The 25,815-nt window shown below is 43.6% G+C and overlaps 2 protein-coding genes across 7 annotated transcripts in view; one reads left to right on the forward strand and one right to left on the reverse strand.

Annotated features, from left to right (window-relative positions):
• The window catches only part of LOC121280741 (dedicator of cytokinesis protein 2-like), a 627,095-nt gene that overhangs the window by 287,650 nt on the left and 313,630 nt on the right, over positions 1-25,815 (reverse strand). The gene's annotated exons all lie outside the window — the stretch shown is intronic.
• LOC121280742 (protein INSYN2B-like) overlaps positions 1-25,815 on the forward strand; it is a 124,452-nt gene that overhangs the window by 34,610 nt on the left and 64,027 nt on the right. The window contains exon 4 of one of the 4 annotated variants that reach the window (XM_041192883.1): positions 22,173-22,323. The exons of the other annotated variants lie outside the window; for them this stretch is intronic. Coding sequence (XP_041048817.1) covers positions 22,173-22,221 — 49 coding nt within the window. The 3' untranslated portion in view covers positions 22,222-22,323. Of the gene's footprint in view, positions 1-22,172; positions 22,324-25,815 lie in introns of those variants that run through there. 4 annotated transcript variants of the gene reach the window in all.

A 25,815-nucleotide genomic window follows, 5' to 3' on the forward strand; every position in this document is an offset into this window, starting at 1 on the left:
CTGCTGGGAGTGCTGTCTTTCAAATGAGAGGTTAAACTGAGGTCCTAGTCTGCCGTCTTAGGCTGACAAAATAGATTCCATACCACTATTCAAAGAACAGGGGAGTTCTCATGGTACCCTGGCCAATACTTATCCAACAACCAACATCAATAAAGAGAGGAGATTATCTGATCATTATCATCTTGTTCTTTGTGGGATCTTGCCTTGAGAAAATTGGCTGCCATGTTTCCTACATTGCAGCAGTGGCAATTTTTCAAAAATATTTCATTGGCTTTAAACCACTTTGAAATATTCTGAGGTTATGAAAGCTGCTATATAAATGCAAGTTCCTTCTTTCTTTACATGTGTCAATGAGTAACAAAGTGTTAAAATGGGAACTGGAAGGATTCATCAGTGTGGCAAGTTTTAGATATATCTCCCAAGCTAAAACATGACTGAGACACACACACAACATTGAGGATGGAAACTTACATCACTCAGAACACCTCAATTCTGGATGGCTGCTCCTAATAGTTTTACACTGAGAAATTGAGATGCAACGTATTTACAGTATATGGTTTCTGATTCTGATAAAGGACTGTATTCAAGGCTTTATAATTAAGGCATGTTAAAGCATGAGTATTATTTTTCACTCCAGTTCTCTTTGTTTAAAATTCCTCGAAGGCCGTGAATATTCCAGGGCTTCTCCCGCATTCAGTAACTTAGTACCAGCTTGACCAAGTTTTTCTTTATTTATTCATGGGGTGTAGGAATCATTGGCAAGATCAGCATTTATTGCCCACCTCTAATTGTAAAGGTGGTGGTGAGCCACCATCTTGATTCACTGCAGTCCATGCAGTGTAGATACATCCACAGTGCTGTTCAGAAGGGAGTTTCAAGGGGTTAGTCTTCATCCAGGCTAGTGCCAGAAGGGGAAAGTGTTGTCTTTCAGAGGAGATGTTAAATTGTGGTCCCATCTGCCCTCTCAGGTGAATACAATAGATCACATGGACACTATTCAGAGAAAATCAGGGTAATTCTCCCTGGTGTCCTGCACAACATTTATCTTTCAATATCATGAAAACAGATTAGCTGGTCATTATCTTAGTGCGGACAATGAGATCTTGTAACACTGGCTGTTTCCTTTCTTTCTCACTCTCTGGTGACCCTGTACCAAGTCTTATCCATGGAGGTTTTGTCAGAGCTGTAGCTATACAGCTGACCTTTTAATGCCTCCTCACTGCTCTTTGGATGACCTGCCTGCTGACCCTCATGCTATTGGATCCCACCTGGAGAATTGCCAGTTGACCCACTGACCCAACAGGATAGAAAGGATGGGAAATTAGCATTAAAAATTAAACTGCATGGCACAGAATATTTAAATAACTTGTGCTACTTTTGTGCAAAGAAATGTGGATTAAGATACAATCTGTTGAAATGGGAGGACCTCAGTTTTTCTTCCAAGAGTTATTAGAGACCCATCATGAAAGGAGTTCAAACCATCTCAGTCTAGTTCCCAAAGGGTCTTGTACTACAGCACAAAAATGGCCTTCAGCTTCAATACTTATCTGATGGCAACAAATTCAATATCGTTTGCCACAGAAGAGGCACAAATAGGGAGACTGAGGGAAATGGTAATGTCAGGCTGGAGAAGTAGGCCAATGTTTTTGAGTTTCAGATTCACCTCCAAAAGGGCGCCTCCAATTAATTTATAGCAGAACAACAGGTCTTTAGCAGAAAATAAAGATTCTTCAGTTGTTCAGCACTCAGTTAATTTCTTGCTATAACTAAAAATAGCCAGTGTTGAGGTTACAGCAGTTTTGACAAGATGGATGAACCTAGATGTTGTGTCTGGTTTGCTGTTCTTTGGCAAGAAATTAGGTAAACAAAGCAATGAAAGTTATGGTGCCTCAGCTCATTGATTGCTGAATATGATACATTCCACGCTCTCAGATTAGTATTTCTGAAATTGTTTACAGAACTATTCAGCTGATTTTTTTTTCTTCCCTGTTTTGATCACTTTGTTCCATATAGGACATTGTTATATTCTGACCTTCGCCCTGCAGTTAAATTGTGATTCAGTGGAGAAACTTTCAGTTTAGGTTATGTGGCTAACAGAGATTCTGCGCTTTGAGCACTTGAAATGTCTTTGAAAAGGATATAAGATGCTCGAGTGGCTTAATACCATCCTCTGCCTCTGTTCCTTGTATTCAAATCCAGCCCAGCCGAATGGGGTGAGCGTTCCTTCTATCTGTTCGAATTAATGAGTTTGGGATCGAATTCCAAGTGGCCACAAGGCTTAATTCAGGCCTAACTGGCACTAAGATGGGAACCTCACTCAGCATAATGGAGTTGCACTTCTCTGGGGTTAGAGCTGAGTCATTTTTTTGGGGGGGTAGAATTTAGTTATTGCTGGGCCTTTCCCTTTTGTTCACAAGGTAGTGAAGAAGCAGGACTTCTACCTTCCACTTTGACACCACAGTAACTCGCAACACACTGTTGTTTCTGGACTCAACAACACAAAGATAGGGAAGATCTTAAAGGGGGTTAAAGATCTGAGTGTTTGGATACTTTAGTACTGAAAGCTTCTCGCTGGATTGATCTTCTGCAGGTAAAGTTCTGGCACCATTATTGGGGGAATGGAGGTCACTAGTGAACTACACTCACTCCATCCCAGGGGATTTTTCACATCTACCTCAGGACCCAACACCACCCCTTTCCCTGGGGAGATGAGGGTTCCTGGGAGATGTCAATGATAACAATTGAACTGAGGTGAAAGCCTGAACCTGGGCACCACTCCTCTCACCACCCCAGCATCTACATGCAGCAGGCAACCTTCTTAGATGAGTCATCAGGAGGGAACTTCAGCCAATGTGGAAAAACAACGGGTGGTCTTGCTGTCTAATTTTTGCCCCCATATTCTTCAGCAACTAAATCCAATTTAGGGTGGGACTGCAGAGCACAATCCAACACTTTTACTCTGAAGGTGCCCAGGAGAGCTGAAGATTTACACCGAATGCCCAGAGTGAAAACTGTCCCATTTACCAGAGCTAAGCCCTCACCCCAGATTAGTTCAAAATTCAAAGAGAAACAGCATGCGAAGATTGTAAACTAGCTGTGCACTATTAGACTGCCAATCCTTTGATCCTCCTAGTGTCACTTACAGATAAACATCAAGACTGCACACAGCATATCACACATTGTAACCAAAGTCTCCTAGGTACATTGGAAACCTTTGGAACAGAATAATCTCATTTAGTCCAACATGTTTTCTGGTTGCCCTCATGATATCTCTATTTCCTCTTCCTGATATCTTGTGGCCTCCTCATCCAATTCTATGATTTGCTTCAGCACCCCTAACCATTTATTCCATAACACTTTACCCTTTGTGTGAAATCATTGTGCCTGAATTCCTTATGAGTTCCTAAACTGGGAATGGGGTCCCTGAAATTTGAGCCCTTTGTCCAAGTCAGATCAACTCACTTCATTCACTGTGTGCATGGTCAATATTTTCACATAACAAACTCTAAATATGCAAAATAAGATATATTGAGTGCCTGAGAACAGACAAGAGTATAACTGCAAAACACTGCATGTGCATATGTAACGCCTTCTAAATTATTCAGTGGAAAGTGTCAGCACTTCATCCTCACTTACTAGGTTTAAGAGCAGTATTTTGTACTCTAAATGCAGTTGCCCCGAAACCCCCCGAGATTCTTCCTCGTCTCTGCCATCCACCTCTTAAAAAGCAAGTCGTCACAAAGAGATGGGGCTAGAAAGAGGTCTTCATATGCCAGAAGTTCCAGCTCAAGCAGCAAGTTAAGTCATAACTCAAATGGAAGAGTGCCGTCAAATAAGTACACTGGGCACCCTTAGGAGTACCTCAGGATTCAGGGAGAAATGTCAGTGTTTCTCTTTCTTTGGAGCATTTACAGGCATAGAGTTCAAAGACAAACATGTCATGCAAACCCTTTTCAAATCACTGGTCATGCTACAGCTAGAGCATTACATAAAATTGTGGGCACCACATCTTAGAAAGAATATCAAGAGGGCACAGAGGAGATTAGCCAGAATAATGCAAGGAATGAGAGACTTCAGTTATGCAGAAACACAAAGGACCTATCCTTACAGCTGAAAACATTAAGAGGAGTTTTGACAGAGTGATTCAAAACTAGGAATGGCTTTGATAGAACAGATAGGGAGAAATTGTGTCCATTGGCAGGTGAAACAGTAACCAGAGGGCACAGTTTTAAGGTAATTGGCAAACCGACCAGATGATGAGTATTTTAATGCAGCAAGCTGTTATGATCTGGAATGCATGGTCTGAAAAGAGCATGTTCAATACACATTTAAAAGGAAAATGGATATATATCTTGAAAAAGAAAAAAACTTGCAGTGCTGTAATGAAAAAATTGGAGAATGGGACTAATTAAATAGCTCTTCCTAATTGAATGGCCTCCTTCTGTGCTGTTTCATTCTACAACTGGTCCCAAAAAGGATTCAACCCTCATCACAGGTACTGCTGTCGTTTTCATTCCTGTTTACAAAGTAACTGGCTGTGTTCCAGTGATTGAGTACTGTAAACACTAACAACTGACTTGACTGTGACCTAATCAGTTGCTGGCGTGAACAGACTGTTCACAGTGAAAGTTGGGGTTTTTTTGAGAAAGAACAGATGGCTTGCTTGCGCATTATTGCACACTGCTGGTAAACCAAATGTGCTCACCACTGGAATAGTTTCCAATCCGATCTGGAATGCAGTTCATGCCAGTGGAAGTACTTGTTGCAGATAGCAAGCATCGTGACAGTGGTTCAACTCGCAGGGCTAACTGTGAGAGCGAGAGAAAGCATTCACATTTCTATAGCATCTTTCATTTCTGCAGGGCGTCCTAAAATGCTTCACAGCGAATTAATTACTTTTAAAGTGTGGACAATGTTGTACTTAGGCTGTTTGTGCACAGCAAGATCCCACAAATGTCAGTGAGATAAGCGACAAGTTATTTAATATCAAGGAGAATCCCCCTGCTCTTCCTTGTACGCTGCAATATAATGTTTTACAGGCACCTGCAAAAGCAGACTCATCTGAAAGCAACTTAGTACTGATCTGGACTGTCAGCCTAGACTTTATGCTCAAGCCTCTGGGATGGGATTTGAACCCATGACCTTCTGACTCAGAAGGTGAGCATGCTACCAACTTATCCACAACTGCCACATTATGTTGGACCTCACGCAATATAGATCCACTTCTGTTAGCCAGGTGCCTGTGTCTCAAATTGTCATTCGCCTGTCCCTAGACAAAGCACACCAATCTTCCCCAAATGCACGGGTGTCTTGAGGAATAGGGCTCGGATCTCCCGGAGCATTGCCATTTGCTACCAGGGAGAGCTCATGATTATTATTTCCCAACTCTGGCTTGGTGATGACACCCCCACCACAGTAGAGTGTCAAGACCGACTGGTGTGACAGGAGGAATTGAGGGAGGCTGCGGAGAATGGGTTGGATGTAGCATGGTGAGTGGGAATGCTGCCAAGAAACGGGCACCTACTAAAGGGGTGAGTGAAGCCTGGGAACATTACTATAGAGATTACTAATAGAGATGGGAAATGAGGATTCTGACTGGAAGAGTCAAAAGGGAAGGAAGAAGGAGGTTTCTTAGACCTGGGCTATCAGACCATGGGATGCCTCACTACAGTGGTTATTGAGGCAGATGAGATTGTAGTTTCAAAGGGAATAGGATAAGCATTCAATAAGGAGGGGTATGAAAAAAATCCACAGGAAAATGTCCTTTGCAATCTCTCAGTTTATTTCAGCTTGACCTTTAATTCCCTCCTTAAAATCCCACCTGTCATCCCACTTCTAACTCCTCCTTTAAGATGCTCTTTAAAACCTATCTGGCCAAACGTTTGGTCATCTCTCCGAATACCTCCACCTGTCTTGGTGTCGAATTTCATTCAGTGATATTCCTGTGATGCACCTCATGATGTTTTACCACATTAAAGGCAATATTAAAATGCAAGTGGTTGTTGTTGTACCTGCCGGTTTTGCTGTATGAAGTCCAAGCCTTCGACTGAGGCTCCCAGTTCCGAGCTGTTACCTTCATGCTGAACTCAAGTGCAGAGTCCGAGGGGATAGGTAGGGAGAGAGAGAGATGAGACCCAGTAAAAGTGGCATCAGCTGAGAAGCGTGACTCCACCTTGTGCAGTGCAAAGGTATTGTGGCTATAGTTTCACTGTAAATATCAGTAGGTTATACTTATTATTACCATTTGCACATAGACTATCAGCGAGTTTATGGATTACCTTTAGTTAGGACAGAAATTTGAGTGTTATCGGCATCGCTACAGTAAAATGTCTGTTATCCAGCACTCTGCCAACCGGAATTCTGGGGTTGGGTTTGTTTTTTGACTGGAAATTACTGGTAGTTGCTATCGGTGAGCTGTCTGCAGCACCATCTCCCCTCACTCGATTCACACAATCCCACATCTCTTGTGGGAACCTCAATATCCATGTGATCATTCTGGAGTTTTCTCACTGGATGAAATCGCAGAACTCACTCACCTCTCAGTTAACCAGCATATTTGATGAAGCGGCATCTCCCATTTGCGGAGTGCGCCGGATAACATGAAAATTTTCCTGCATTAGCTATTGGTGAAATTTCAATGAGCCACCAATAGTTACTGATAAATGAAAGTTTCTCCTATCAATGGTTTCCCCTCCAGCTTTTCCCCTTTACTTGCTCACGACAGGCTGCCTAGATCACGCACAACAACTGCTGGCACAAAACCGTGAATAAAGATACTCAACTTAGGGCCCAACTTCTGTAAGGTCACATTTGCAGAAGGTATGCGATGAAAGGTCATGTGATTGGGCATCACACAATGGTCAGATATCAGAACACCAGGTGATCAAGCCTCGAGGTACATCTCTGACGAGGGTTGGCGCCCAATTCTCTAGGTTAAACCTAAGGTCAGAGCCTCTTCTCATCCCAACATCCACACACCTTTCACTTTATAACAGGAGTCATTCAGATGCAAATGGCTGATTTTCCCTGCCCAGGCTCCAAAAGCCCAAAGATACTGAGGCCAATTAAAGCCCAACAACAGCTACCCTGGTAGGCTGTGGACAAGTATAAACATTTATAGATATATGTTCACTTGTGGAGCAGTTGATCTATTAACAGCAGGGTGATGCGTTACAGCAGAAAATTATATTGATGTAGATTCAAGAAAAGTTACCCATTTTTATTTAGTGATATATTAATATATATTCCATTCAGATTAATGCCAGTGCTAATATGTTCCAGCAGATCCCCAAGGCTAGGCATTTTGTTTTAATACGATACACTGTGTAGATAAGCAGAAAACACACAGGAATAACTGAACATTTACACATATAAAAAAATCAATCCTTTGAGGAGTCATTAAACTAAGACTAGAGCTAATTTTACTAATGAGGCCTTAGAGGATCTAGGCAAGCCCCCGCAGTCCTAAAGCTATAAATCCAGTAGCTTAGTCCTCTGATACCAGGGATCAGTCACATGGCTCTTCTCTGAAGTGTCTCTAGACCTTAATGATTCTCTTGTGCCCAGAAACGGCACAGTATTCAGCAGCTGTGTACACTTCAAGAGCAACTCACATTCTACTTGCCCCTGTTATTTGATCTCCCTCACTGGTCGCTGCAGTGTGGCACTTGTGCACATCAAGTGCCATGTCTATTGCAACCTCCAGATCAAAGGAGGTGAAAAGGGGCTCAACCACAATAGTTTGGTTCAGAGGTTGTTGGGAATGGTGATGAATATCTGACCATTGAGAAATCCACATTTGAGACTGCCTTGTCCAGTTGATGAAGGCAGTTGGCAAAAGTCTTGTGTAAAACACAAAACAGACCAACCACTTTAGATAAAAACAAAAACCTGCGGATGCTGGAAATCCAAAACAAAAACAGAATTACCTGGAAAAATTCAGCAGGTCTGGCAGCATCGGCGGAGAAGAAGAGTTGACGTTTCGAGTCCTCATGTTGAAGAGTCATGAGGACTCGAAATGTCAACTCTTTTCTTCTCTGCCGATGCTGCCAGACCTGCTGAGTTTTTCCAAGTAATTCTGTTTTTGTTTTCAACCACTTCAGCTTTGCTCTGCTCGAATTCATTAGGAAATTGGTGGAAAATTATTACGTCTTTGGCATGAGAATGCCAAGAGACAAACCTTGATGTTCACGACTTTGCACAATCATTCATCGTGAGATGCATTCCAACTGTTCAAAGATAATGCCTTTTTTATGGTACATGTACTGTGTAATAAAATAAGTACTGCAAGGTGGATAGTTTGAGATATTAAAGGGCTCAGTGCTGCAGTAAAACCCATTTGAGTTGGTAGGGTGGAGCCAGCATTTCATACAGAGTTCATCATGACTCCATCAGCCCAAATGGGAATGAGACAAGTCAGAAAGATGCTCTCTGTTAAAACTTGCTGCCTCATTAAAAATAATACATAGTCACTACGAAGGAGGATTCATTGAATGATACAGCACATAATGAGGCCATTCAGCCCATTGTGCCTGTTCTACACCCTCTCCCCTACTCTTTCACCATTTCCCTGAATTGTTTTCCTTTTTATGTATATGTCCAATTCCCTTTCGAGAATTATTATTGAATCTGTTTCGATCAATCGATCAACCTTCCAGAGCAATACATTCCAGATCAGAACAACTCACTGCCTAAACAAACAGTTAATCTCTCCTTTAGTTCTTTTGTTAATTATTTTAAATCTGTTAGCTCTGATTATCAAACATCCCGTGTAAATGATTTCTCCCTAGGTACTCTATCAAAACTCCTCAAAATTGTAAACACCTCGAATAAATCTCCATTTAACCTCTCTACCCTAAAGAGAACAATCCCAGCTTCTCTATGTCATGTTACTATACAAGACACAAGGCACTAATCACTCATAAAGAATTGGGTAAGCACGTTGTGAGTTCATTTATTAAGACTAGGCACATGAGAACAGTTATACATAGGTATAAAGCTTGAAGACATCTGCTTAAAACTAAAGTGAAACTAAGACTGGATCACATGACATTTTCCTTCTAGTGATCTCATGCTCCCTTGAAGGCATATTACAACATCCCCCTTCTTTTTAAAGGTACTTTCCCCCTTCCTAAGAAGTGTAACTATTAACATGTTCATGCTTAGTTAGAACTAAATCTATGAGTCTCTAAAGCGTAACGGTAATCTGCTGGTACGCCCATATCTTGCAGTGGTAATCTTGCCTGGAGATTTCTTTAATTGCTCACAGTGATCTGTGGAATTGTCATTCTTGGCTGTTGTTCCTGGTGCATTTGGAATTTTGTCCTAGATGCAACAGGACTGTACAGTGTTTGAGGAGCTGGAATGGATCTAATTTGTCCTCAGTTATACCTCACCATTGTGTCTCTGTGTGTTATGACTTCATAGGACCTTTGTTCCAGAAGCAAATCCTTGTCAACTCGGCTGGTTGCCATGTACCTTCTGTGGGATCTTGGACGCAAACTTGTTGTCCCAACTGTAAACTTGGTAATTCTGTACCTGCCTTATTATCGTACACATTGGTCATCTTCTCTTGTAGTTTAAAAGTTGCTCTCTAGTTTATGAGACAGTAGAATAGGTAAGAGTAGGTAATTTGATGCACACTGGGCTGCCAAACATGAGCTCTGGTGATGGAATGGCTGCACTTAAAGCTGTTGCTCTCAGGTGTAACATTGCAATGTGTAGATCTTGCTTGGTCTGTCTACATTTGAGAATTAGGGATTTCACCATTCAAATCATTCATTCAGCTAAGCCATTAAATCTAAGGGAATGAGGAGAAGAAATAGTGTGATCAATATTCCACTTCTCGCAATATACTGGAATGGCTTACCAATAAATTGTGTACTGTTCTCCATAATGATCTCTCTAGGCATACCAAATAAACTGAAAATAGCATTTAAAGTGTGTGTGACAGTTGTGCTTGACTTATTGTGCAATTGTTGAATAATGGGGTACTTAGTAAAATAGTTGACGATGATAATGAAGTCATTGCCATAGGCATGAAGGACATTGGATGCGATTGGACCAAAGATAGGTCGGAACTTCATATGGAATCAATGGTACTTTGTGCTGACTTGGCATATGCTCTTATCATGCCTCGCACTTCTTGACGACAACTTCAATGTCACTGTTCATACCTGGCCTATAGACAGTCTCTCTTGTGAGTCTTCTTGTCTTCTTGATCTATGCCCATGTGAGAGTGATAAAGTTGTTGAAGAATATCTGGTCACAAAGATTCCCCATATGATGACCGCCTGCCTTTAAAAATAACTCTCTGGGAGATGCCTAGCTCCACGATAAGGTCAAAATTGCCTCACATACTCATGGACATGCTGAATTGAATCAGGCTGTCCTTCAATGATGGCTTTCCACAGTTTCTATAATGGAGAATCTTTCCTGATTTCTTCTTGTAGCTGCTGGCATTTGCATTGTGTAAAATGAACCAGATCAATTGATAGACTTGCATTCTCCTACAAGTATAATGTTGCAGCTCTCTTGAAATTGCTAATTTTGTCGAAACATTCTGGATGTTATCAAACCTGCTGTTGGGTGGTGCTGTTGTTGACTGGTGTGCTGACCTCTACCTCACAGAAGCTGAGTGCCAACTCTCAGACATTTCTTCCTATCTCCTCCTGGATCATGACCCCACCACCGAACATCAAGCCATTGTTTCCAGGACTGTCACTGATGCCATTAGCTCTGGAGATCTTCCATCTACAGCTTCCAATCTCAGTCCCCCAACCACACCCAGCCCACTTCTACTTCCTTCCCAAAATTCACAAACAGGACAGTCTTGGTAGACCCATCATTTCAGCCTGTTCCTGCCCCACGGAACTTATTTCTTCCTATCTTGACTCTATTCTCTCTCTCCTGATCCAGTTTCTTCCCACCTACATATGTGATTCCTCTGACACCCTGTGTCTTATCAACAATTTCCAGTTTCCTGGCCCTAACCACCAACTCTTCACTAATCCCTCTACACCGCCGTCCTCCACCAGGACAGCCTGAGGACTCTCCGCTTCTTCCTTGAACAGAGGCCCAAACAATCCCCGTCCACCAGCACTCTCACCCACCTTGGCTGAACTTGTTCTCTCATTGAACAATTTCTCCTTTAACCACGAACCTTGCAGAAGTGATGGAAAGCTGGGCATTTCCTTGATGCATGCAGAATGCCACACCTTCCCCATGTCTCGCTAGGTTTGGATGTTCTAGTGAGTGCGTTAACAACTGGGGTTCTACTTATGACCTGTAAGCTTGTCAACCTGTGAGGATCACTTCGTACTTAAGTCCATTCTTGAGTAGCTCTTCGATGCTATACATTTTTGGCTTGTCTTGCAGATCTTGCTGGAATTCTTCCATGGGTGTGGAGGCAATCACCAATTCAACAATTCTGTCTGGTAGCTCTATATTTGAAAAATAACAGTACGTACTCTTTTCTCTGCATCTGCTGGCAACGTGGTCTACAAATTCCATAGGCTGTTGTCAAAATGATATGAACTCTAGTCGATGAATACAAAAGTTTACTGGATTCTGAACCGGTCTTCCAATGTAGTCCATACCTTTAGCTCTTCTTTTGTTAATCCTGATGTGTTCAGCCTGTGTGCACCTTCCTTCCCATTTGTTAGGTGAATTTTTTTGGTTTACTTCTCTGGTTCAGACACATCTCAATCAAGAAACCGTAGCTCTGTACACTGTTTAAACATCTTGGGATAGTAGGTCAGCTGCATCCCAATTCAAACTGGGGAATTTTGTGGACATTCTGACAATGTTCCTTTGCCCTTTCTTCTCCTGTAGTACCTGGAATGTGTTGCTGTAGCCGCTTTCATGTGCTTTTCCGAAGGTCCATTCAAAGACTAGTTGTGGTGGCAACACAACACAAAGTAATGGCATCTTTGTTTTTTACTCAATTTATTGTTCAGCAGCTCACAAAGCCACCTGTTGAAATCCCAACCTTCTCTGGCACAATTTTGATGCCTTTTTTTGTTTTTTTTTTGTTTGACTGTCCCTTGCCCACTACCAACCTGACCCACACCCTGGTCACTCACCTGTCTTGACTGAGCTAACCTGGTGCTGGTCCTCTCAATATGCTTCACCACTCATGGAACTGACAGGCTCTGCACTGCAGTTTCATCATGAAGGATCCCTCTGCTTACCAGTTCTTTATCTGAGCGCTAGCTCAACACTATCTTCAAAGCTTTTCTTTGCAGTCAGCACACTGCATTTTCAACACTTTCTGATGCTGTGACTTTGTTGCTGTCTGACCAAAACATTGAGGGTCTTCTCATGGCATGTGGTATGATCTAAGGCAGTTCACCACGTCGTAGCTATATTTAATCTTGCTGCCACCTGTCTTACCACCACTGATTAACATGTTGTTTTATTCTAATGATATAATACCTTAAGCTTATTTACTGTACAATACACAAGACACCAATCACTCAGAAGGGATTGGGTAACACATTGTGGGCTGCTTTATTAAGACCAGGCACATGAGAAAGTTATTTATAGAATAAAGCATGAAGACATCAGAGCTGTGTGTGTGCTCTGCTCAAAGCAAAAATGAAACTAAGATTGGATCAAATGATACATTTCCCTTTGAATAATATCATGCTGATATCCCTTAAAGGCATATGATAACACTCTAGTCTCTCCACATAACTGAAACCTTGCAGTCGTTGTAATGTTTCGAGTAACATAGTAAATTTTCTCTGAGTATTTTTTTTCTGGATGCCTTCTGCTATTCTGATCAAAAGTTGACTAAAAGGAATATTCCAGAAATATTCAGCATCATAGTGGAATCTACTAATTCTCACCCCAACACCACCACGCCCCCACCCCACTTCTGGAGTTGATTTTCATACTAGGTTCTAAAATGGACTGTTTATACAATTAGCACTAGTTGTTCTGCTGTGTGGATCTTCCCCAGAGGCTTTGGCCCTTCTCTCCTGTAGCCCCTACCCAAGGCCAAGTGCATTAATTGAGGTTCGAACTGGGCGTCTCATCCTCTGACCAAATTCTCATTCTTCATGTGTGAGCAACGACCTGAAGTTCCTGCTTTAGTGCTGCTGGTGTAGCTGTATGTAAATACCAGGGAATTCCACGCCCAACCATGGAAAATTATTGACCAGGACTGAGGGATTCCCCCGTATGTGCTCCCAGCATGCACCGTAATTGCTGAGCTGAATATTCCTGACCTGAGTGTTGGCGGATTGTTCCTCATGAGCGTTGGGCGTTGTTGGGGGGGGTGGGGCAGGGGGGTTAATGTAGGGGAAGAAACATACATCGCATCTGAGCACAATAATTTCCTTGTCTGATATGCAGTTTCCAGCAGGATAAGAATTTAGTATCCCACCCCACCGGCAGGGAGTTTGGAGGCATTTAATCAGGCTGGAGGGTGTGGAGTAAGGATCCTGCCACCTTCCCATCTCTGCTCGGTTAAGTCCAGGATGGGAAAGCTCATGGATGGCCTTCCCATCCAGATGCTAATGTGGCCCGTAAGTGGCTAGTGACCTAGGGTATTTTGCCACTGTTTCCAAAGCCCCCTGATTGGCATGTATGCCCATCCAGCATCCAATATGGACTGAAAGGGCCGAATTTTACTGCCAGCATTGGGAAGCTGATGTCAGAATCGTTTCTGGATCCTGACCTTGCTTGACCTTGTAGCCTGCCAGCTGAATTTTACAGGAGGCGGCCAAATAGCAAGCTGCACTGTTCAATTCTGGATGGAGGGTGGGGTCCAGAGGCAGGAGCTCAGAATGGCATGGACTTACTGTGTGACCAGCAGGAGAGCTGCTGAGTCCCAAGTAGCAGGAGCAGCAGGGAAGAACAGCAGTAATCATCAGCATCAGGGTAGCGACTAAGACCCCATGAAGTTCATGGTGATTGGAGACATCCATCTCCAGGAATCCTACACAGAATGGCAAGGGTGTGAGATGGCAAGACAGCAGCTTTGCCATTTTCCACTGATATCAGTTAAATCTCATTCATCTGTAGCACATCCTCCACTTCCCAGTGTGTAGCCGTCTCTTTTATTTGCTGGGGTGCAGATAAAGCAGGGGCCCCTTGTGATGCTGGCAAAATGGTGGTGCAGGGAGGGAAATCATCTTCTTCATTCACCTCTGTAAACCTCATGAGGAGGTGGCAACACATTGGGCATCGCGCCTCTGTCTTCTAGTCTGAATTTGCCAGCCCACCAGCCTCTAAAGCTGCCAATGGTTCTCCAGGAAAATTCCCTGCCAAAGAACCCACAAAGAAGGCTCTGGGTTCAAGCTCTGCTCAAGGGACATGAGCATATAATCTAGGCTGTCACTTCAGAGCAATCCTGAGGGATTTGCCTATTGTTGAAGTTTTGCTCTTCAGAAGAAACATTAAACAAGGTGGATTTGAAAGACTCCATGGCACTACTGGAAGGAGAGCAGGGGAGTTTTTCCAGTGTCCTGATCAGCACTTATCCTTCAACCAACATCGTAAAGAAATATTATCTGGCCATTATCAAAGTGCTGTATGAAATTGGCTGTTCCCTTTTCTATATTACAACAGTGACAGCACTTCAAAAGTTCTGCATTGGTTATAAAACAGGTTGCTATATAAATGCAAGTTCTATCACTCAACAAGTAGTGTTTTAAATTTTTCCTCCCCCTGGTGTTTACATGTCCTACATGGACTGGACTTTGCAAGAGGATTCTTCACGAAGCAGCAAGTTTACCTTTCTTCCCAGAGTAATGCTATACATTACTTCACAATTCCTTTATTAATATTGATTCATAGATTTTTACAGAAGATGTAACTTGTTCTTTAGCCATTTTCTTTCAGCACTGTAAAACACAAAGTAGTGTGTGCACACTTGAGAAATAAGAGGAAGGGTCATTTGTAAGCATTTAGTTCCTTACAGTGAACAATTGTCTTGTCAACCTCTCTGCTGAAATGAGCCTTTGGCTCAATGGTAATATTCGCTCCAGAGTTGGGAAGGTGCAGGGTTCGAATCCTGCTGAGAACAGTTCTGATGACTGAATTTAACATTTCATTCAGTGGGACACTTAGGTCTGGTGGATGTGGGTGGCCTCTCCCTTCATTTGCTGGGTTGATCCCAGCTGTATTTGATCAACCATCCTAATGGCCGGTATAAAGATGGAAAGTGCCATAGAAGGAGTGTTCATATTGCAGCCAGTCAGCCTGCAAATCCTGCTTTACTTCATACATCAAGGGAAGAGTGTGGAGAAACAAGAAATACTACAGCATTCATCTCAGATCAATTGCTGTAATACAGTTCAAATAAAATAAAATTAACATCTTTCTGACAGGGAAAAACAACTTGTTCTCTGCAGGAATTTACTGCCTCAGAAATAATAACAGTGATGAGGAACAATGCTGGCCGAGATTTGTGGAGCTACTTCAGGCTTTAGTCAACCAAAATACCTGAACGCAAAGATGATTGATGAGGATATTATCAATAACTGACATCCTGCCAGTTGAATCATTTGCATTGAGGACCATTTCCACTGCTGCAGGAAGGCAAAAAAGATAATTTGATAAAGTTTTTTTTTAAATTGTGAAGGGTTTTAATAGAAAGAGTAAGAAAAAACTGACTGGGGAGTAAATGATGAGAGTTATAGTCAGAAGATGGAAGGATAACCAAACCTTCTCAGCCAACAAAGCATATTTGAAGTACTTTAATGGCTGCTGTTACATAAGAAACACAACAACTGATTTATACACAGCAAGACCCCACAAATAACAATGTGATAACGGCCAGCTAATGAGTTTTCATTTGGTTGGTTGAGGGATACGTATTGACCAGGACACTGGGTAGGATTCTCCTGCTCTTCTTCGGTTAGTGCCAAGGGATCTTTACATTGACATGAGGAGGACAGGTGGAGGCTCAGTTTAATGTCTCATCGAAATGACGGCACCTCTAACAGTGCAACACTCCCTCAGTTCTGCACTGGATTGTCAGAAGGAGTTTTTAATGCCAAGATAAGTGCATCTTTTAAGGGCAGTTTGTAAAAAACATTTAAAGCTGGAGAAGAAAGAAGGCCATGGGAGAGAAAGCGTGGCACTGAGATTATTTATAGATTAGCATAGCAAAGGGCCAGCACAATCATCATGGGCTGAATGACCACTTTGTGTTTTATAAACTTAGATCTTTCAAAATATGAAACCTTTTGAATCTCAGCTTTGTTAACCATGATCAGATGCTATATAATTTACTGACCATTACCTACCCTACACAGAGTAGAAGCTAACACTAAGAATTAGAATGTCAAATTTACTACGTAGCCTTAAAGGTATGGTACAGTATAACACTATACTATGTAGGTCAGAAAGTATTAGACCCAATCCTTAGGCCTTGCTGAGTGCTACAGGTCTCTGTGCTCCTAAATTAACATCACATTATGTTCACCAATGAAGCCATCAGTGATCAAACAGCTGACTCCCCCTCATCACCTCACCTCGCACATGCACACACAAGCTACAAAAATGCAACAGGAGCACAGTTTCAGCAGAACATAAAGAGGAGAAAACTGAGAATAAAAAAAAAACATTGACCACAAACAAAATGAATTCTAACATTGCATAGTTTCACAAAACAACACTAATACATGCCAGGAAATTACTGTAAACTGAGACGTTAAACAGTGCCATGGTTTCCTGTTGACTTTGATCATGGATTGTGAATTTGCCCCTAGGGGATGAATGTGACGTTTGAGTTTGGCTGGTCATTATAGAAACTATCAGATATTCATTTTTATTGATTTAAGTTCTAATGAAAATTGAGTGCTTTCTATAGTGGTCAAACGATCCATAATGCCAGATTCATATCTGGATGACAAGTGCAGAAAACGTCCCTGTAACATGAGAGTTGTCACTCTTCGATAGCCTGATGCTTGGATGGTGTACATTACCTATTAAAACTATCCCTGTCACATAATAATTGAAGTCCTTACAATGATCTCTAATGTTAGGTGTTGCGTCTGTACCAAATTGACCATTTCACGAACAGAAGCCTTAAGAATCCAGAGCCTAAGTACATTGGGGTGAAGAGGGGAGGGGCAATGCTGAAAGTGTGTAGAAATATATATTGCCTTAATATCACACAAAGGCAACTGTTGGCTTTCCCTTGAGATTCTCACAAATCTCACTGGACAATGCAAGCCCCACCCCTAGTTTGCTTTGGAGCATCTCACTTAGTGACATACACCATAGTCGCACATTTGGAAAGTGAGACAGGAGTCTCAGAATGCCCCCTCCAGCCTCATTACTCTAGAGCAATACCAACCCCAGACACAGGTCGAGTCATGATAAATCAGCAGGGAAGGTGCAAAAATTCCAGGCAAACCTTTGGCAGAGCCCTGCAATAACAGGATTTCAACCCCTTTTTCTCTTCACTGCATCTGGGACTGAGCATTCCCTCGAGGCAACAAGGAGGAAAATGGATCATGCTATGTTATCAGCACTTTTCCACGTGTTACAGTTAAACAATGATTCAGCAGGTTATGCTCCCATCATTTGACATCAAAGTGCTGATCACAAAACTTTGTGGACTACAATGGTGGCAATCAGTCACAAATCAGCTGACTGGGCCCTGCATTTTACAGAAGTATTTGAAGCACAGCATTGCCATGAATTAATACATTTCCCATAACAAAGCCCAACTGTATGATACAGTTTCAATCTATCTTCTTCTTCTTCCTTCTAAGAACCCTCTGCCACATTAACCTGTAACATGAGAGTTGTCACTCTTCGATAGCCTGATGCTTGGATGGTGTATGTTACCTATTAAAACTATCCCTTTCACATAATAATGGAAGTCCTTACAATGATCTCTAATGTTAGGTGTTGCGTCTGTACCAAATTGACCATTTCACGAACAGAAGCCTGAAGAATCCAATCTTTCTCGGACTTAAAAACTGTGAAGTTCCTTACTGACCTCATTCAAACCTTCCTTATCCAACCTACACTCTTTTAAGCATCAAGTTTTGACAGCATCTAACCTATCCAGAACTCTCACCCCAGATGTTAGGACAATGGAGCTTTTGAGACTGAAATGGGTAGATCTTTGTAAGTAATACTACTAAAGGATATTGAGATAAGGTGGGTATATGGAGTCGAGGCACAGATCATCGATAATCTAATTGAATAACAGAGCAGGGGCTGAATGGCTGACTCCCGCACTTACTTCCCAGTTTACCTTCTCAAACTGGCTAATGACTTGCATGGCGGCCTATATTAATATCTTGCCAATTACATTGTTAAGGCTTGTCAATGTCAATTATGTCATTAAGGTTATGAGAAACTGGTGATGAGTATGAACTGTCTATGAACACATATAAACTGTGGTGTCCACAGGGGCTGGGGTGCATCGTCGCCCCCGGAAATTACATTTTGATTTGATTTTGTACATTTCCTTTCACGGTTTTGTTTTAGTTACAGTGCGCCATAAGGGGCTGTCACCCCCTCAGATTTATCGACTTTGTTTTATAATAGAGTCTATAAATAGCCGCATTGGTCAATGGGGGTCACCTGAACTGTCTGTCTGCCCCTCTACCGCAGCTATGTTTGCAGCCAGGTGGCCCTAGAGAGGGAGCAAGCGGCCTCCATCGGTACAATAGAGGCCTTCCACAGGCCAGTGGGTACCTCGGGGGCTGAGGTATATCATCACCGCCCGCACCCCCCCCAGGAATTATATTTTGGTTTAATTAGTCAAGTTTCCTTTCACGTTTTCGTTTTAGTTACAGTGCCCCACTAGGCTGTCACCCCTCACTGATTTTGAGTTTAATTTATTTATTTGTTTTCAAGAAGAGTCTATAAATAGTGGCGTCCACAGGGGCTGGGGTGCATCATCAACCCCGGAAATGATATCTTGATTTGATTTTATAAGTTTCCTTTCGAAAATGTTGATCTTTTGTTACGGTGCCCCACAAAGGACCGTCAGCCCCTCATTTCTTGATTTTTATTTAATTTATTGAGTTTTGTTTTTTTCTAAGAAAATTCTATAAATAGTGGTGTTCTACTGGTACGCTTGAGGTCTCCCGTGACCAGTAGACACCTTGGGGGCTGGAGTTCATTTTCAGTCCCAGGAACATTTTGATTTGATTTTGTTAAGTTTCCTTTGAAAGTTATATTTGTGTTACTGTGCCCCATCAGGGGCTGTCACCACCCTTTACTTAGTTTATTTTAATGATTTGTCCTTTATGAAAAGAGCACATAATTAGTGGCATTCCACTGGTACGCTTGAGGCCTTCCGTGACCCGATGGCACCATGGGTGTTGGAGTGCATCATCAGCCTCAGGAACACCATTTTGATTTGATTAGCTGAGTTTCCTTTTGAAGTTTGATTTTTGTTACAGTGCCCCAGCAGGGGCTCTCACCCCTTTTTATTAGTTTATTTCTATTGATTTACTTGTTTGCTAAAACAGAAGGGCATATAAATAGTGGCATTCTGTTCTGCCATCCGGCTGTGATGGGGGTCCCCATCGGAGGGTTCTCTACATGGGAGTCCTCCCCTTTACCATCGGGGATTTGGCTTGGAGGGTTTTGCATGCAGCAGTCCCATGCAATCGTAAGTTGGAATGGTTCACGGACTCCCAGGCCACCGGTGTTTTCTGCAGCCTTAAGGAGCCTGCATTCCATGTTTACATAGGCTGTCAGAGGCTGCAGCCCCTTTTTGATTACTAAAGGGGCCGCTCTTGCAATTTTGGTTGCATTTAGCCCCACACTCCTGATTTTTGGTCATCTGGTGCGGAGAGAGGCAGGGAGGGAGGAGGATCTCCTAGTAAGCCTGCTCCTGGGCCTGGCCAAAGTAACCATTTACAAGTCCAGGCAGGGGGCTGTTGAGAGGGTTGGCTGGTCCAACCGTCTGCCCATCTTTCGCGGCTGTGTTCATGGTAGAGTGGCCCTGGAGAGGGAGCATGTGGTGTCTACTTGTACACTTTAGGCTTTCTGTGACTAGTGGGCACCACGGGGGCTGGATTTTGATTTAATTTTTTCAGTTTCCTTTGAGTTTTATTTTTTTGTTACAGTGCCCAAAAAGGGGCTGTCACCCTTTTTATTTGTTTGGTTTTTTTTATATGTTTCTTCAAAAGATCATCTAACCAATGGCGCTTTGTCCTGCCATCCGACTGTGATGGGGGTCCCCATTGGAGGGTTCTCTACATGGGAGTCCTCCCCTTTACCACTGGGGATTTGGCATGGAAGTTGTTGTATGCAGCAGTCCCACACAATCGTAGGTTGACATGGTTCACGGACCCCCAAGCCGCCTGTGTTTTCTGCGGCCTTGGGGAGTCCGTGTTCCATGTTTACATAGGTTGCAGCCCCTTTACGATTACTGGAAGGCGCTGCTCCTAACACTTTGGTTGCATTTCAGCATCATCGCTCCTAATCTTTGGCCACCCAGTGTGGAGTCAGGCAGGGATAGAGGACCTCCTAGTAAGCCTGCTCCTGGCCATAGTCACCATTAACAAGTCCAGTTAGTGGGCAACTGAGGCATTAGGGGGAGGTGTCATCCAGCCTGAATGCCTGCCCTTCTTCTGTGTCTATGCCCACTGCTGGGTGTCCCTGGAGAGGGAGCACACAGTGTCCACTGGTATGCTTAAGGCCATCCATGACCGGTGGGCATTATAGGGACTGGAGTGCATCATCAGCCCCAAAAATGACAATTTGCTTTGATTAGCTAAGCTATCTTTTGTAAGTTTTACTTTTGTTATAGTGCCCTTTGGGGGGCTCTCACCCCCAATCATTTGTTATTTTATTGATTTATGGGTTTTTTTCAAAAGAGCATAAAAATAGGGGAGAGCTGGGGCACTAGGTGTATGGGAGGAGAGCTGTGAGACTGAACAAGTTAATCAACTCTCTCAATAGAGAAAAGCTGTGTTTTGGCTTCAGCTTCACCAATCAGCTTGGATCCTATTAACAGCCTATAGTCCTTCATTTGCTTTTCTCAGTACAAAACAAAAGACAGAAAATACTCCCAAGAGAGGCTGCTTTTCTACAATGTGCCCAGCAGAATCCTGTGACAGGTCATTGATTAAGAGGTGCTGGTCCAGCTACAATCAGTGCTGGATCTCAGTGATGAGTCACAGGGGAAATCTTGAGCCCACTTCTGACTGTTCATGAAAAGGTCATGGAGACAGTGACTTAGTGCATCATACTGATCACAGCAATAACCCTTCTTGATTAATGACCAATGTTACATTTTCAAGGAGAATGATTTAATACAGTTCCATGCTGTCACATAGCAACAATACAGCTGTAGCAGCAGATATAATCAGTTAGTGAATGCAGAAACCAAACCTCCCATTCTGAAGGTGATAGCCTCATTTCTGAATCCTCACATGAACCTCATAGCAGGAAATAACAACTATTTGCATTTACATAGCCCCTTGATCTCAGAAACATTTGCCCCCAGGGGCTTTGGAGAAGCATAATCTGAGCAAATTTGAAACAGAGCCAAAGAAGGAGATATGGGGAGGTTTGAACAAAATATCTGTCAAAGTGCTTGAGTTTTAATGAGGTCCTCATAAGGATGAGTGGTAGAGGAGATAAGGAATGAAATTCCAGAACACAGAGTAACTCACAATGAACCCAGAAAGTCACACACTTTCTATTCATTGGGCAGAATTTTACAGTCCCCTGAGGGCAGGTTTGCCTGTGGGTACCTTTCTTGCCACCTAATGACCCGCCCCTGACTGGTGGCAATTAAATAGATGGTCACTGAGGCCTCAGGTGGCTTACCTGCCCTCATACCAATTGATGCCCATAAATAACCAATTAATGGCCACATAAGGGCCACTTCCTGCCCAACCGTAATTGTTCAACCAACAGGAGAAGGTTGGCAATGGGTAGGAAGATCAGCAGGTGAACCTGTTTGGACTTTGGGCAGGAAAAGGGGAGGTGCCTCTTTCATGGGTTCTTTTTTCTGGTCATAACTCCCCCCCCCCCCCCCCCACACCACCCCCCCCCCCCCCCCCCCCCCCCCCGCCCCCACCCTAGGTGTTGCACCCCCTCCTTGCCTCTGAATCCCAGCCCCCATCCTTTCATCTGCCCTCCCCCCATCCTCCTTCCCGGTGCCTCCTATCCTGACCCCATTGGGAACTCCCCAATTTACTGCTCATTTGGCTCCTGTTCTTCTTCCCCAGGAACAGACGCAGTCCCGGAAGTGGCCACAGCTCCCAATTGTGCTCCTAGGATCGGAGAGCTGCCGGTCGAACAGATTGGCCAGCAGCACACAGAGGCAGGACTTTCTCCCTGGATGGGGGCTGATGGCCCATCTTATGCCATTGAACTCTCTTCAGGATGTTAAATGGCTAAGGGGCAGGCCATCGGAATGGGGCCGAATCTTACGGCGACTTTTTCAGCGGCGGAGAGGAAAACTCCGCCATCCATAAAATACTGCCCATTGAGTCCCATAGAGTAACTCACTCTATATCTATTGAATCTAGTAGAGTACATCTCTCCGTATTATGTGAGCGTTGTAAAATATGCCACTTTGTACTCATTGCGCCCCATTCTGTAACTCACATTTTACCGACCGAATCCTAGAGACCACTCATTGAGTCCCACAAAGTATCTCACTCTAAATCCATGAAGTTCCATTCAGCAAACATTTTTTTCACCAATAGAACCCATTGAGTATCTTACTCTATATCTAGTAACTCCTGTGGAATACCTCACTGAGTTCCTTTTGCTATAACCAGCAATTTACATCCTGGTTAGGGTTTCAGTGACAACGCTGGAAATGGCAAGGGTTCAGGGATCAAAGGGTAGGTGGGAATCAGAGGAGTGCCCCTTGCCACTTGGTCCTCCATATGCCATGCCCATGTGATGCCCTCTCAGAGTCCCTGCAAACACAGGTGGTGCAAGCAGTGGAGGGCATCAGCTGGTACCTGGCAGGATCGCAGCCCATGAAATTTATGAGACTTTTTTTTTAAGCTGAATATGCTTTTGATGCTTTGAATTTTGTGTGTTTTCTGATGCTTTTAAATTCCAAAATCACAGCAGGTCAGAGGCTGGGAATCCTGTGGCAAGTAACTTATCTCCTGACTCCCCAAAGCCTTTCCGTCATCTACAAGGCACAAGTCAGGAGTGAATGGAATACTCTCCGTTTGCCTGGATGAGTGTGGCTCCAACAGCACTAAAGAAGCTTGACACCATCCAGGACAAAGCAGCCCACTTGATTGGCACCACATCCACAAGCATTCACGCCCCTCCACCACTGTCGCACAGTGGCAGCAGTGAGTACCATCTACAAGATGCACTGCAGAAACTTACCAAGGCTCCTTTTGCAGCACCTTCCAAACCCATGACCACTACCGTCTAGAAGGGCAAGGGCAGCAGACAGGTGGGAACACCACCACTTGGAAGTTCCCCTCCCAAGCCATTCACAATCCTGGCTTGGAAATATATCACTGTTCCTTCATTGTCGCTGGGTCAAAATCCTGGAACTCCCTCCCATTACAGAACTGTGGGTGCACATACACCACATGGACTGCAATAGTTCAAGAAGGCAGATCACTACCAGCTTCTCAAGGCCATTTAGGCATTGGCAATAAATGCTGGCCCAGCCAGCGACACCTATATCCTGTAAATAAATAAAGAAACGCTAACTGTGCTGGTTTTACTGCGATTCCCTTTATCTTGTGATAAAAACAAAAAACTGCGGATGCTGGAAATCCAAAACAAAAACAAAAATACCTGGAAAAACTCAGCAGGTCTGGCAGCATCTGCGGAGAGGAGCACAGTTAACGTTTCGAGTCCGCATGACTCCTCAACAGATCTAAGGAAAAATATCCACAAGTGTGACCCAGACCTCCCTGTTGCTTGCCATTTTAACACACCAACCTGCTCTCTTGCCCACATGTCCATCCTTGGCCTGCTGCATTGTTCTAGTGAAGCTCAATGCAAACTGGAGGAACAGCACCTCATCTTCCAACTTGGCACTTTATAGCCTTCTGGACTGAATATCGAGTTCACCAATTTTAGATCATGAACTCTCTCCTCCATCCCTAACCCCTTTCCGATTTTGCCCCTCCTTTTTGTTTTTTCCAATCATTTATATAGATTTTTCTTTTCCCACTTATTTCCATTATTTTTTAAATGTATTTCCATCCATTGTTTTATCTCTGCCTTTTAGCCTTTTTCGATTTCTTCACCCCACCCCCAATAGAGCTATCTGTACCTTGCTCGTCCTGCTTTCTACCTTTAATTAGCACATTCCTTTAGATAATATCGCCACCTTCAACATCACTTTGTCCTTTTGTCTGTGACATCTTTTGGTTATCTCCACCTATCACTGGCCCTCTATCTAGCTCTTCTTGTCCCAAATCCCCACTCCCTTAAACCAGTTTATATTTCACCCCTTTTCTATTTTTTCTTAGTTCTGTTGAAGAGTCATGCGGACTTGAAACGTTAACTGTGTTCCTCTCCACAGATGCTGTCAGACCTGCTGAGTTTTTCCAGGTATTTTTGTTTTTGTTTCTCTTTATCTTGATCTCAACCTTTTTTAATCTTTCATGGGATTTTTTCTGTTTTATTGCCAAGAATGTACTTTCCTCACAGCACTTGAAACAGGTAAATGAGTGTGGTACAGCAAAGTAATCCCAGCCTTCACATTCAAATGAGAGACTGTTGAACCTCAGTCATATTCAATGGTCTGAAATCAGTGATGCATCGCAGGAATCGAGAAAAAAAGATATATTTTACAAGGATAGCTAGGAGGAATGTTTCACTTAAATCAGAGCCCTGGAAAATGGTTTTAACTATGGCAGATATTAATGGAGCAAAGTTACATAATCTAACTGCATTCACCTACTTTTCTTTTCTTGAAGTTTTCTCTCATCAAGTTGAGGGCTTTCAGTACTGCAGAAAGGAAAGTTTACCATTTGAATCTCAGCAATGAGTATTTCCAGCAGATTGGTGGCTAAGCTTAAGTGCAGAATAGTGGCTTCCAACAACCTGCCTCACACCCAGCATCAGAAGTACACTCCTGATTGCAGCACACATTTACCGCACCATCTTCCACCAACACCCCCCAACAACACACACATCAACCCACCCCCCCCCCACACACACACACACACAAACCCCCCACAACACACAACCAAACTCCCACACTCCTCCCCAAACACACCCACACACCCCCAACTCCCAACCCCCCCCTAACTCCCAACCCCCCCAACTCCCAACCCCCCCAACACATACACCCCAAACCCCCACATACACCCACACACAAACACCCCACACTCCCCCCCAAACACCCCCACACACCTCCAACCCCTCCCCACACACACCCAACCAAACCACCCCCACACTCCCCCCAAATCCCCCCACACACCCCCAACTCCTAAACCCCCCACACACACCCCAAACCCCTCCACACACACACACCCCAAAACTCCCCCCACACACCCCAAAACTCCCCGACACACACACACCCCAAAACCACCACCCCACACACATACATACACCAACCCCCCCGGCACGTACACCCCAAACCCCCCCACACACATATCCCAAACCCCACCACACACACACATCAACCCACCCCCACACACACACCAAACCCCCCCACAAACACACACACCAAATCCCCCCAACACACACACCCCAACACTCCCCCGCACGCACACCCCAAAACCCCCCAACACGCATATGCCCAAACCCCCCCCCCCACACACACCCAAACCCCCATACTCCCTCCCAACCACACCCTCAAACACCCCACACACACCCCCCCAAACCCCTCCACAAACACACACACCCAAACCCAGACCCCCACACACA

This window comes from Carcharodon carcharias, chromosome 8 (assembly GCF_017639515.1).
Source record: "Carcharodon carcharias isolate sCarCar2 chromosome 8, sCarCar2.pri, whole genome shotgun sequence".
NCBI classification, from domain to species: Eukaryota; Metazoa; Chordata; class Chondrichthyes; order Lamniformes; family Lamnidae; genus Carcharodon; species Carcharodon carcharias.